This window comes from Pecten maximus, unplaced genomic scaffold, assembly GCF_902652985.1.
Source record: "Pecten maximus unplaced genomic scaffold, xPecMax1.1, whole genome shotgun sequence".
NCBI lineage: Eukaryota > Metazoa > Mollusca > Bivalvia > Pectinida > Pectinidae > Pecten > Pecten maximus.
Window position 1 is genome coordinate 14,300 of NW_022979593.1, and position 14,767 is coordinate 29,066.

General features: G+C 37.5%; 2 protein-coding genes across 2 annotated transcripts; both read right to left on the reverse strand.

The window, feature by feature from the left end:
* Positions 1–1,258: 1,258 nt before the first annotated feature.
* Positions 1,259–2,056, reverse strand: LOC117319013. Its single transcript, XM_033873926.1, has one exon. It carries the CDS (start codon positions 2,054–2,056, stop codon positions 1,259–1,261), a length of 798 nt encoding a protein of 265 aa, XP_033729817.1.
* Positions 2,057–5,150: 3,094 nt separating this feature from the next.
* LOC117319014 (sentrin-specific protease 2-like) lies at positions 5,151–9,248 on the reverse strand. The gene is made up of 5 exons (XM_033873927.1): positions 8,580–9,248; positions 8,174–8,305; positions 7,131–7,282; positions 6,640–6,766; positions 5,151–6,137 (listed from the first exon to the last, which is right to left on the reverse strand). Exons 1-5 carry the CDS (start codon positions 8,970–8,972, stop codon positions 6,075–6,077), a joined length of 867 nt encoding a protein of 288 aa, XP_033729818.1. The 5' UTR covers positions 8,973–9,248; the 3' UTR covers positions 5,151–6,074.
* Positions 9,249–14,767: the final 5,519 nt, after the last annotated feature.

The window sequence follows — 14,767 nt, forward strand, 5'->3', positions numbered from 1 at the left end:
CGAATCTAGGGATGGGGAAGCTCATAGGCTCAGTGACTTGATTAACCTTACGATAGTCAATGGCGAACCTATACTCCCCATTTGATTTTTTAACTAGGACTACAGGACTTTGCCATGGTGTGTTGGCCTCTTCAATAATATTGTTTTTCAACATTTCCTTAGTTTGTCTCTCTATTTCTGCCTTAGCTTTGGGAGATGTCCTGTAAAATCTTTGTCTGATTGGTTTAGCATTCCCTGTGTCAATATCATGGAAATACAGGTTAGTTGTTCCAAGTTCTGATAGATCTTTAGCAAATACATCTCTGTTCTCCCCAAGAAAGGCTAGAAGAATGTCATTCTCTTTTTCTGTCAATGTCTCAGTATTTACCCTGACACCCAAATCTCTGGCTTTGCTTATATTCTGTCTGGTGATAAAATCTGACACTTTCTCAGGGTTTGTTTCTGGAGGTTCCACCACATTGTTTACTGTAGTGACCCAATCATCAGTCGATGACTGCTGGTTCTCAGAAATCTCTCCCAATACATCTTCATATCTTAAGGGAGTAACCAAAGCAAGTGGCTGACCAGCTGCTAGCTCTACAAAGCTATTAGTAGGGTTCAAAACTTGGTATACAGTTCTGTTTCTCTTAATCTGGGATACTGTTCTGGCACCCATAATCTTGCACTTAGTAGGGAGACTGGAAACTGGGTCTAATATTCTCAAACCGTTACCATTAGTACGACTTGTTGTTTCAACAGGAATTTTAGCAGCAGATCGAGGTGCTATCTGAATATTACACATGAGTCTAGCTAAGGTTGATTTGTGATTGCTCTTAGGCCTCAAAAATGCAACCATAGTGATGCCATTCTGTAATTCTAGACAACCTTTCCCACAGTCTATTTTAGCATGATGTTTCCTCAAAAAATCTGTTCCTAGGATTAAGGGAAAGCTTAAATTCTCTACAACCTGAAATTTTTGCGTCATTTCTAAATGTCCAATTGAGATGGGAATAGTAACTTGACCTCTGATCTGAATGTCGTTACCATTGGCAGAATGTAATAATTTTAAGTCAGACTTCTCAAGTTCAAATGTTTTCCCCAATCCTGAACTATCCATTACTTTACTGTCTATGCAAGAAACACCCTCTGCTCCTGTATCTACTAGAGCTTCATAAGTTCTATTTTCTAATCTTACAGGTACCTGGCATTTGTCCAAACTTTTAGTAACAACACTCTGACTTCTATTGGTGTGCCCATCCCTAGGGACAGGCGCGCACCCCTATTTGTTCATATTTTGTTTCTGGTTTTTCCTACGTAAGCTTCTACAAATGGCTTTGATGTGACCCTTCCTACCACAGTTATAACATACAGCATTTTGGAACCTACATCTTTTCGCAACATGCCAGTACTCACCACAATGGCAACATTGTTCCCTTTCCTTACTGTCCTGCTTCCTGTCCCTTTGTACACTGTTCACAGGTTTGAGTCCATCCAGTAACTTTTTGTTTAATTCATGCTCCTGTCTGAGAGCAGCCAGTTCCTGTTTTAGGGCTTCAATGGTGCCAGCATCCTCCTTTTTATAACACTGGCTACTTAGTGCTCCTGCCATTGTCCCATACTTTATAACATCTTCTATTGTTCTGGCCTCCTTCCCCAGAACAAAGGCCTTGACATGGTCATCTAATCCATTGATGACGATGTCCAGTATTTCCTCCTCCTTCCTTTGTAGATCTTTTCCCAGGGCCTGAACCAAGTCTACATAGGCAACCACATCTTGTCCTTCCTGTTTTAAGCTCAGGAATCTTTGTACCTTCATTGGGCGTTCCGCCTCCTTAGGGAAGAAACGTTCCTTGAATTTATTTCCAAGAAGCTCATAATTGTCCTGAACAGCTTCATCCAGTGTATACAACCATTGTTCAGCTGTTCCCTTTAGATATAGGCACAGCTGAACAGCTTTCTCTTCATCCTTCCATTTTTTTATTCTAGAAATTTTCTCAAATTTTCCAAACCAAATTTTAGCGTTTGAGTGTCCGTCAAATTTTTCAAGGACTGGTGTACTTTGGTCCTTAGTGGCCATCTTGATGTATTTTACACCATATCCCTCATTTCCGAATAAGTTGTGGGGTTCATTTCCGAATAAGTTGTTGGGTTCGGTTCAAGGATACCCCTACCCAGGATTCTCCATCAAATGTGACCAGACGCTTGATGTTGTTTGTTGGTGTCTGTCCGGTCAAGGGAATTAGTACTCAAGTCATATTTCCAGTTCCAGCTTTTATTGGTCTTCTCTTAATATTGGACACGTATGACAATCTACTGATGTTATCCTTTCTAGCTCTCGCTTCACTCTCTCAATATTGGACCAGCATGACAACCTACTACCTGATGTTATCCCTTCTGACTATTGCCTCTGTCTCTCCTGCTACTCGTACTGTCTTGCTACTCTGCTACTGTTTTTCTCTACTGTTCAAACTGTCTCCTCTCTGACTCTCCTTTAGTTTTACTTAAGTTAGGATTTACTTGAGATGCAAATTATCTGACCGATGTTTCTATTGGTCAACTACATGATATGGGTGGGCTTATCTTCCTGAGATGGACAGCTATTTGGTGGTCCATTGTCCACTACTCTGTCCAGAGTTTCCCAGGCTAACCCATACCTTTTAATTATGCTTAATGATGCCAATCTCCCTTCTTCTTTCATCCAGCTTCCTGCCTTCCTTTTACATCATACATTATCTCACAATAACACCCTGTTCTTAACATTCTGTCTTCCATTCTATCTCTTTTATCTGACATCAATCCATTTATTCCTTTCTTTAAATATCTCTGATTATAAAACATACTGTCCTCACATTTTCCCATTCCATACTGTCATACATCCTCCCAAAGTAACAACCTCTATCATACAGCCTCCCACAGTAACAACCTCTATCATACATCCTCTTACAGTAACAACCTCTATCATACATCCTCTTCCAGTAACAACCTCTATCATACAGCCTCTTACAGTAACAACCTCTATCATACAGCCACCCACAGTAACAACCTCTATCAAACATCCTCCTACAGTAACATCCTCTATCAAACATCCTCCCACAGTAACAACCTCTATCATACAGCCTCCTACAGTAACAACCTCTATCATACATCCTCGTACAGTAACAACCTCTATCAAACATCCTCCTACAGTAACATCCTCTATCAAACATCCTCGTACAGTAACAACCTCTATCATACAGCCTCTTACAGTAACAACCTCTGTCATACATCCTCCCAAAGTAACAACCTCTATCATACAGCCTCCCACAGTAACAACCTCTATCATACATCCTCTTACAGTAACAACCTCTATCATACATCCTCTTCCAGTAACAACCTATATCATACATCCTCTTACAGTAACAACCTCTATCATACAGCCTCTTACAGTAACAACCTCTATCATACAGCCTCCTACAGTAACAACCTCTATCATACAGCCTCCTTACAGTAACAACCTCTATCATACATCCTCTTACAGTAACAACCTCTATCATACATCCTCCTACAGTAACAACCTCTATCATACAGCCTCTCACAGTAACAACCTCTATCATACATCCTCTTACAGTAACAACCTCTATCATACATCCTCTTCCAGTAACAACCTATATCATACATCCTCTTACAGTAACAACCTCTATCATACAGCCTCTTACAGTAACAACCTCTATCATACATCCTCTTACAGTAACAACCTCTATCATACATCCTCTTACAGTAACAACCTCTATCATACATCCTCTTACAGTAACAACCTCTATCATACATCCTCTTACAGTAACAACCTCTATCATACATCCTCTTACAGTAACAACCTCTATCATATAGCCTCTTACAGTAACAGCCTCTATCATACAGCCTCCCACAGTAACAGCCTCTATCATACATCCTCTCACAGTAACAACCTCTATCATACAGCCTCCCACAGTAACAACCTATATCATACATCCTCTTACAGTAACAACCTCTATCATACAGCCTCTTACAGTAACAACCTCAATCAAACATCCTCCCACAGCAACAACCTCAATCAAACATCCTCCCACAGTAACAACCTCTATCATACAGCCTCCTACAGTAACAACCTCTATCATACATCCTCCCACAGTAACAACCTCTATCATACCCCCCCCCCCTTTCCTACAGTAACAACCTCTATCATACAACCTCTCACAGTAACAACCTCTATCATACATCCTCCCACAGTAACAACCTCTATCATACAGCCTCCCACAGTAACAACCTCTATCATACAGCCTCCCACAGTAACAACCTCTATCATACATCCTCCCACAGTAACAACCTCTATCATACAGCCTCCCACAGTAACAACCTCTATCATACAGCCTCCCACAGTAACAGCCTCTATCATACATCCTCTCACAGTAACAACCTCTATCATACATCCTCTTACAGTAACAACCTCTATCATATAGCCTCTTACAGTAACAACATCTATCAAACATCCTCCTACAGTAACAACATCTATCAAACATCCTCCTACAGTAACAACCTCAATCAAACATCCTCCCACAGCAACAACCTCTATCATACCCCCCCTCCCCTTCCTACAGTAACATCCTCTATCAAACATCCTCCTACAGTAACATCCTCTATCAAACATCCTCCCACAGTAACATCCTCTATCAAACATCCTCCTACAGTAACATCCTCTATCAAACATCCTCCTACAGTAACATCCTCTATCAAACATCCTCGTACAGTAACAACCTCTATCATACAGCCTCCTACAGTAACAACCTCTATCATACATCCTCGTACAGTAACAACCTCTATCAAACATCCTCCTACAGTAACAACCTCTATCAAACATCCTCCTACAGTAACATCCTCTATCAAACATCCTCGTACAGTAACAACCTCTATCAAACATCCTCGTACAGTAACATCCTCTATCAAACATCCTCGTACAGTAACAACCTCATATAAAAGGACAACATTTTGCCTGCGCAAAGGCAGCAGTTTGTGTGAGGGTCAGACCCAATCATCCGTTGCCCTCAACCCCAATCAATAATTGTATACATATACTTTTGTTCAACGTAATCTGTTTAATTCTCTGGAACTCTTTTGTTGTGTAATGTGCATGATAAAAATAATTCAAACATACTCATCAAGTAAAATAAATGTATTTTATATAAATCAACAAATAGAATAACCAACAAGTGCTCCATGGCTCATAACAGTCTCTTGAGTTTTTAAATATTATTAATGTAATTGACAGTTTTTGGCCCCGCCTATCAGCCAAGGTGGTCAGTCTGGGCAAACATGTGCATAGCATTGAGTTGAACATGTTAACAAAGTTAAAGTGAATTTGAATAAAAATTGAACAAATGATAGTCAAAATTGTGATTTCCCAATATAAACTATAGTAAAGTTTACCCCCTCCACAGGGGTAAACATGAGACCCCTGGGTCATGACATTCACAATTTTGGTAAAGGGCATTAAGACCTTTCTATCTGTGAAGGGTATTTGATTCTACCATATCTTGTAGATTTTTAAAATTTTAGTCAATTTAATCCTTTCTGGCCTCAACCCCTCAGGCCTGACCTTTGGCCATGGAACCTTCCTGCCAAATTTCATTGAATTTGTGCCATGGTTTTTCAAAAAGTTGAAAACGAGAATTGTTTATAGACACACGACCACGAACAAAAGGCGGCTAGAAAAGGTCACTTAAAACTTTGTCTCATGTGACCAAAAAATAAATAAGATCACCATATATCACCTATTGTCATCAAAAAGTCACATGATTATAACAAACTTATACTCCTTTATCAAATCAAATTGTTCGTTTGCTTGACTGGAACTGCTAACATAACATATTAGCATCTAGGAACAGAAGATGCAAGTCTTTACTGCTTGCTCCTCATCCAGACCCAGACAAACTTTGTGACTCCATCTTTCGCATGTGGGACATTGGGTCATCTTATGCTTGGATTTCACTGGGTCTACACAAAATGGAAGGTCACATCTTCTGATCTTTTCTTTACTGGATGTTGACGTCTTAAGCAGGCGCTGAAGTGCATGCTGTCTGTAATTATGTAACATGGCACTGCCTCATAAGCGTTGGTGGAACATTCGAGAGTATAGCTTCTGCATTCTGAAATGAAATTTACATTATTTATTCTGTTAAATACTATAACTTATAGCTGGTAATATAAGGTTTGTAGACAACAGCTAACCACACACACAAGCGATAACCGTAAATTTCAATAATTGTGGCTTGAGATGAATTTCAGTTATCGTTGAAATCTGAGTATCATCAAAATATTAATGTCATTATTTCTTGCCAATGTTAAGAAATTGTCTTTCAATGTTATGAGGATCACTGCTGCACCTCAAGTTAAACAGATTGTTCTATACTTCTGAAATGTTTTATAAAGTCAATTGTTTTGAAGCATATACATTTGCAGAGCCAACATTGCTGTGTCAAATGACAAATGTAAATAGAGATGCAAAAGAACAGCCTAATATTTTAAGTTTTTTTTTTCTATTGGAAAATTGATCAATTCAGCTAACTTGACTTTTATTAAACCTCATTATATATTCCACCATGAATTATGGTGCTTATAACTTAAAAGCAAAAACTATTTAACACTTACCATTAATACAAACACTCCACACGAGCTTCCATCTTCTTGTACAGAAGACTGTGCCTGACCTCTAGTCCACTTGATAGGTTTCTTGTGGTCAGTGATGGACAGTGTAGATCTAGCATTCATGAAGTTCCTAAACCAAAAATAAAACATTAATTTACAATTTCAAATAATTTTAAATAATTTCAAATAGTTTCAATGGAAGTGCTACTTTTCACCAGTTAAATATTTCTATGTGAATATTTTCTACACATATTTAAAGCGGTGTAAAGTCTTTTGCACACTATATATCACATGTATATATAGTTTGAAAATTGTAAAAGATTTTTTAACTGTTTAATGTTGTCTGGATATAAACTTTTTATTAAATTGTGGTGTTCTCACTTGGCTTCTACAGCATTTAATATTGAAATGATATCTTCTTTTATAAACCCTTTTTATTTGAATTGTAAATTGTTAAACTCTAATAAAAGGGGATTCTTCCATTTAAAACTTACATCCAATGATCAAAAAACTGTCTGGCCCTTGATTCATTTGGAACAGAATCAAGTATGGTGACTTTGCCGGTGAGCATGGATGCCGCAAGTAAAATCCAATGATGTTGATGGCAAATGGGCAAGAGAACGTGATCAAAGTTCTCAAGAGGTACCTAAAAAAAAATCAATTGTTAGTATCCATAGAATAATAAACAAATTGTCATCTCATAAGTAATATGTAATATATCATCAAGGGCAAGATTTCCTATTTACTTCATTTAAATTGCTCTGCAGTAATCATAGAAGTAGGAAGGTGGGCTAACAACAAATTACATACATTGTGTATGGCATTACTTTTGTATGGTTAAAACTGAAAAAAATATTTTCATTTTTTGAAACTTTTGCCTATTATGAACTTAATTTTTTTCTCTGTATTCTTCAGGTTAAAGTTTTGGTTAAAGTTTTATAATGGCACATCATTCACTTAATAATTGGATTAGGATGCTGATTCTTTGCATAAAGGTTCTTTGGGTGTGTGGCATTACTTTTGTTCAGTTAAAAATGAGGAAAAAAAAATACATTTTCATTTTTTGAATTTTATTCCATATTATGGACTTACTTGTTTTCTCTGTATTCTTGAGGTTAAAGTTTTGTAATGACTCTCCATTCACTTATTAATGGTATTACTACTATGCAGAACCATGTTTATACTGTATTTCAATCCAAGGCTGTTATTACACATTACACTTTAAATTTACTTTAGATTCTTTTACTCTGTACAGGAGACATATCAAAAGAATACCTGAATATCTTTTAGGGGCAGGAAACATTGTTTATTCAACCCAATAGAGTTGAATTTACACATTGTTTGGAATGAACTAAGTTTCATAAAATGATCATGTTTCAGTTTTGGCTCAACTTTTTTACTCAAATTTGGCTAAGGTTTAACTTGTGGGCACCGGTAGGGGACATATATTGTTTTAGCAATACTCACAGAATGCTTGTTTGTATTCTAGTTTTATTAAAATGATCAAGGAATTGATCAATATTTCATAAACACCTACCTTGGGATACAGCCATGATTGGTAGTTCTGAGTCTCCCATTTTAAGGCAAGGAAGCTGGGCAAGATGTGGCATGAATGCTGATGTCTATCATTGCTCTCTTTGCACAGTAAACCCAAGTATGCATGCACCACCTAAAGTTAAAAAAACAACACTAATAATGACAATGTACTAAATATATCAAGTCATACTGAAAAAATAATTCACACCATCACTATTTAGTAAATTTGACCAATACACATAAAGACAAAGTACTATAATATCTGCTTACACTTTGAATTTCATTATGTGTTATTGCTTGATATTGCTTACTTTTAGCACCTGCTGTAGGTTAAGTCAGAGACTGTAAGAAACTACTTAAGAATAAATAGGTTATATTTATTTGTGAGATTCAAGAAAAATATTTACCTGGTCATTTAGCCATGCCATGGGACGTAGAGTCCTGAGGTCGTTTGGTGACAAGCTGACATTTCCCACATGAACGTTGTAGCTTGGTATCGTTGTTGGCAGAGGTGCTGTTTTGCTGAAAGGAATTGGCTCAATTGTTTCCAAAACTGTTGCTATGTCAGTCCTCTCATGGAAAGACCACGTCAATACTGAAGCTGCCAGCTGCAAGGTGTACTCACTTTTCACTACTTGGGTTTCTGTCCTTGAACTCATATACCAAATTGTGTATAGTTTGGAACATTCTACAGCATCTTCTTCATATTTCAGTTGGCACTCCCGTATGAAGGATAGTGTTGGGGAATCTCTGGAAAGGTACACCTGGCTATTTTGGTTTCTAGGTATTGGAATGTTCATTTCCACACACCTCTCAATCAACAGTTTCTTCTTCTTGTCATCAATGTCATTGAAATAGTCTGTTATTGTTGACGGCTGGCTGGATGGCTGGTTTGGCACTGACCTTCTTGGCTGGCTTAGAGGCTGGCTCTCTTTTGATGTGGATGAATGGCTAGTTGGTATTCTGCGTGTTTCTTTAGTTGGTATTCTGTGTGTCTGTCTACTTGGTATTCTGTGTGTCTGTCTACTTGGTATTCTGTGTGTCTGTCTACTTGGTATTCTGTGTGTCTGTCTACTTGGTATTCTGTGTGTCTGTCTACTTGGTGTTCTGTGTGTCTGTCTACTTGGTATTCTGCATGTTTCTTTAGTTGGTATTCTGTGTGTCTGTCTACTTGGTATTCTGTGTGTCTGTCTACTTGGTATTCTGTGTGTCTGTCTACTTGGTATTCTGTGTGTCTGTCTACTTGGTATTCTGTGTGTCTGTCTACTTGGTATTCTGCGTGTCTGTCTACTTGGTATTCTGTGTGTCTGTCTACTTGGTATTCTGTGTGTCTGTCTAGTTGGTATTCTGTGTGTCTGTCTACTTGGTATTCTGTGTGTCTGTCTACTTGGTATTCTGTGTGTCTGTCCTACTTGGTATTCTGTGTGTCTGTCTACTTGGTATTCTGCTGTGTCTGCTACTTGGTATTCTGTGTGTCTGTCTACTTGGTATTCTGTGTGTCGGTCTACTTGGTATTCTGTGTGTCTGTTCTGTATCTGTGGGTTCTACTTTTGGTATCTGTGTGTCTGTCTACTTGGTATTCTGCGTGTCTGTCTACTTGGTATTCTGCGTGTCTGTCTACTTGGTATTCTGTGTGTCTGTCTACTTGGTATTCTGTGTGTCTGTCTACTTGGTATTCTGTGTGTCTGTCTACTTGGTATTCTGTGTGTCTGTCTACTTGATATTCTGTGTGTCTGTCTACTTGGTATTCTGTGTGTCTGTCTACTTGGTATTCTGTGTGTCTGTCTACTTGGTATTCTGCGTGTCTCTTTAGTTGGTATTCTGCGTGTCTGTCTACTTGGTATTCTGCGTGTCTGTCTACTTGGTATTCTGTGTGTCTGTCTAGTTGGTATTCTGTGTGTCTGTCTACTTGGTATTCTGTGTGTCTGTCTACTTGGTATTCTGTGTGTCTGTCTACTTGGTATTCTGCGTGTCTGTCTACTTGGTATTCTGCGTGTCTCTTTAGTTGGTATTCTGCGTGTCTGTCTACTTGGTATTCTGTGTGTCTGTCTACTTGGTATTCTGTGTGTCTGTCTACTTGGTATTCTGTGTGTCTGTCTACTTGGTATTCTGTGTGTCTGTCTACTTGGTATTCTGTGTGTCTGTCTACTTGGTGTTCTGTGTGTCTGTCTACTTGGTATTCTGCATGTTTCTTTAGTTGGTATTCTGTGTGTCTGTCTACTTGGTATTCTGTGTGTCTGTCTACTTGGTATTCTGTGTGTCTGTCTACTTGGTATTCTGTGTGTCTGTCTACTTGGTATTCTGCGTGTTTCTTTAGTTGGTATTCTGTGTGTCTGTCTACTTGGTATTCTGTGTGTCTGTCTACTTGGTATTCTGTGTGTCTGTCTACTTGGTATTCTGTGTGTCTGTCTACTTGGTATTCTGTGTGTCTGTCTACTTGGTATTCTGTGTGTCTGTCTACTTGGTGTTCTGTGTGTCTGTCTACTTGGTATTCTGCATGTTTCTTTAGTTGGTATTCTGTGTGTCTGTCTACTTGGTATTCTGCGTGTCTGTCTACTAGGTATTCTGCGTGTCTGTCTACTTGGTATTCTGTGTGTCTGTCTACTTGGTATTCTGCGTGTCTGTCTACTTGGTATTCTGTGTGTCTGTCTACTGGTATTCTGTGTGTCTGTCTACTTGGTATTCTGCGTGTCTGTCTACTAGGTATTCTGCGTGTCTGTCTACTAGGTATTGTGTGTGTATGTCTGTTTGGCACCATCTGTTCCTGCCTGTTTTGCAATCCCTTTGACTGTCTCTCTGGTAATCTCTGTTTCTGTCTGGGAATGGATGGTGGTTGATTGGAATTGCTTGAAGCTTGTGTAGATGGTAATGTTGTTGGTGCATTGTACTTCTTGAGGGACTTTCTGTTCATTTTCTTCTTCCTCTCTTTCAACTTGTACACGCCTTTCCCCACACATTCAGAGATTGTATAAGGTCCTACCCACTTGCTCATGATTTTGTCTCCTTTTCTGTTGATGCGTCGACTGTTCTTGACAAGCACTTGATCTCCAACACTTAAGTCTTGATTGGAATGCTTTGCATCATAATATTTCTTCTGTGTGATCTGAGCCTTGCCAATTTCTTTTACCGCATCTTGTTGACATCTCAGGAGTGTGGCAAACGATGTAGCTCTATCATTTAGTAGTTCCTGGAAGTCATCATTGTCAGTGATATCACGATCATCTACGGTTGTTGGTATGTCCAACTCCACAGGGAGAACAGCTTCCCGACCATATGTAAGAAAGAATGGAGTGGCCTTTGTTGATTTTTGCTGGCAGGTTCTTGTTGCAAAGGCAATCTGGTTGATAAAAAGGTCCCAATCATCTTGTGACTCCCCTACATACTTTGCTAATGCATTGCAAAGAGTCTGGTTGTACCGTTCAGTGAGGCCATTGGTTTGGGGGGTGATAGGGTGTTGTCAATCTATGGGATATTCCTAAGGACTTGCACAGCTTGTCATTCATTGCATTGCAGAATTCTCTGCCATTGTCAGTTAGGGTTGTTGCTGGAGTTCCGTGCCTGCATATGGTTTCTATGATAAATTGGCAAATATGTGATGCATCCTTGGATGGTATGGCCTTTACCTCGGGCCACTTGGTCAGATAGTCAGTCAGCACAACTATATATTTGTTTCCATTTTGTGTCGTTCTTAGAGGTCCAACCAAATCCATTCCTAACATATGGAATGCTTGGTTCTTAACTGGGATAGGATTCAAAGTTGATGGGGTCTTCGCCAGATGATTTTGTCGTTGACATTCGTCACAATGGGCAATATACTCTTCCACAGCTTTTATCATAGCGGGCCAGTGGTATCTGCTCTATTAATCCCTTGATGTCCTGACAAAGGATCGCTGTGACATGCTCGATGTATGATCTGAACCTCGTCCGGCTTTACAACTCTAACTGGTCCATGCTTTTTATGTTTGTAGTGTAAGGTCCCATCGTTTAGACAATATGTGCTTATCAATCTTCTGAAGTTGGATTTGTTGTTGGATTCCTGTAAATTAAAGAAAAATATTAATAAAAACAGTGATAAAATTGTTCAAGATGATGATGATAACTGTCATTATGATGATGGCATAAGATGGTAGTCATGATGATGATGTCAAGTGATAATTTCAATGAAATAGTAAAAGATGATGATGATTTCGATCAGAAACAAAGATGATGATTTTGATGAAAAAGAATAAGATGATGATTGGGATTACACAACACAGACAAAGATGATGATGATGATGATGATGATGATGATGAAATTTCTTGAGATGGTGACTTTTGTGAACAAGTTAAGATGATGATCAGAATTAAACTGATGATTCAGTGTATGGTAATGATGTTGAGTGCTGAAATAGTGAAAGATGATGATGATTTGGATCAGAGATGATGATGATGATGATGATGATGATGATTTTGATGAAATAGTAATAGATGATGATGATTTGGATCAGAGACAAAGATGATGATGATGATGATTCAATGAAAGATAAAAGAGTGATGATGTTGATGCATGATGATGATGGCATAAAATTTCAATAACAATTAATTAAAATCTCCTGCCATAAAATTCTGACCTACCCCCATAAAATTCTGACCTACCCTCTATAATATACATTTCAATAACAATTAAGTAATATCTCCTGCCATAAAATTCTGACCTACCCCCATAAAATTCTGACCTACCCCCATAAAATTCTGACCTACCCTCTATAATATACATTTCAACAACAATTAAGTAATATCTCCTGTCATAAAATTCTGACCTACCCTCTATAATATACATTTCAATAACAATTAAGTAAAATCTCCTGCCATAAAATACTGACCTACCCCCATAAAATTCTGACCTACCCTCTGTGATATACATTTCAATAACAATTAAATAATATCTACATGTCATAAAATTCTGACCTACCCTCTATTATATACATTTCAATAACAAATAAGTAATATGTCATTCCATAAAATACAGACCTACCCCCATAAAATTCTGACCTACCCTCCATTATATACATATAACTACCAATAAAGTAATATCTACATGTCATAAAATTCTGACCTACCCCCATAAAATTCTGACCTACCCCCTTTAATATACATTTCAATAACAATTAAGTAATATCTCCTGCCATAGAATTCTGACCTTCCCCCATAAAATTCTGACCTACCCTCTATAATATACATTTCAATAACAATTAAGTAATATCTCCTGCCATAAAATACTGACCTACCCCCATAAAATTCTTACCTACCCCCTATAATATACATTTCAATAACAATTAAGTAATATCTTCATGTCATGAAATACTGACCTACCCCCATAAAATTCTGACCTACCCCCTATAATATACATTTCAATAACAATTCATTAAAATATCCTGTCATAAAATTCTGACCTACCCCCATAAAATTCTGACCTACCCTCTATTATATATATATCACTACCAATTAAGTAGTATTTACAGGTCATAAAATTCTGACCTACCCCCATAAAATTCTGACCTACCCTCTGTGATATACATTTCAATAACAATTAAGTAATATGTCATTCCATAAAATTCTGACCTACCCCATAAAATTCTGACCTACCCCCTATAATATACATTTCAATAACAATTAAGTAATATGTCATTCCATAAAATTCTGACCTACCCCCATCAAATTCTGACCTACCCCCTATAATATAAATTTCAATAACAATTAAGTGATATCTACATGTCATAAAATTCTGACCTACCCCCATAAAATTCTGACCTACCCTCTATAAAATACATATCACTACCAATTAAGTAATATTTACAGGTCATAAAATACTCACCTACCCCCATGAAAAATACTGATCTTCCCCTAAAAAATACTGTTCTATAATCCCCATAAAATGCTGATCTACCCCCCCCCCCCCCCCCCCCCCCAAAAAAAAATACATATTTACATGAGTATAATACCCATGATTGATACCCTTTATATTGACACACCAATCAATTCCCACAAAGTAGATATATATACATCCACCCTATATTTGGCATACCAAGAATATATATCCATGATTGCTTTTTTTTGTAAAATACTCATATATTCTTTATTGATATATTTGTATCGTCCATAAATGCATGATGATTCTGTGATTTACATTATCATTGTAACCATATCACACAGTGATGTCACAAATAAAACCTTTCATTTTGCACTAAGAACTTTAAATTGCATGGTCTGATATCGAAAGCAGATGAAAATAGTTTTTGAGTTTTTTCATTAGCATTTATGTGTTCATCACAATGACATTATAATACTATATTAACTTTTTAATCATATCCACACACACACACATATATATGTACATTGTACTGTACACCAATGTTGCTTAATTCAAACTCAGCAGATAAATCAATTTAATGATGTGATAGTATTAATTTCTTGAGAATCGCAATTAAATACAATGAACAGTGAGAGTAACATTATATAACCGTGCATACATATATGTTATTACCACCAAAGTACATTAATATGTTTCTTTGTATCCGTTGAATTGGTCATAATGCATGAAATGTAAATCACACAA

Coding starts and splice junctions, on each gene's coding strand:
- LOC117319013 (XM_033873926.1), bottom strand. CDS start 2,056: ATGGCCACTAAGGACCAAAGTACACCAGTCCTTGAAAAATTTGACGGA.
- LOC117319014 (XM_033873927.1), bottom strand. CDS start 8,972: ATGAACATTCCAATACCTAGAAACCAAAATAGCCAGGTGTACCTTTCC. Junction 7,283..8,173: donor AATCATGGCTGTATCCCAAG/GTAGGTGTTTAT, acceptor ATTTTTTTTTAG/GTACCTCTTGAGAACTTTGA. Junction 6,138..6,639: donor GTGGAGTGTTTGTATTAATG/GTAAGTGTTAAA, acceptor ATTTCATTTCAG/AATGCAGAAGCTATACTCTC.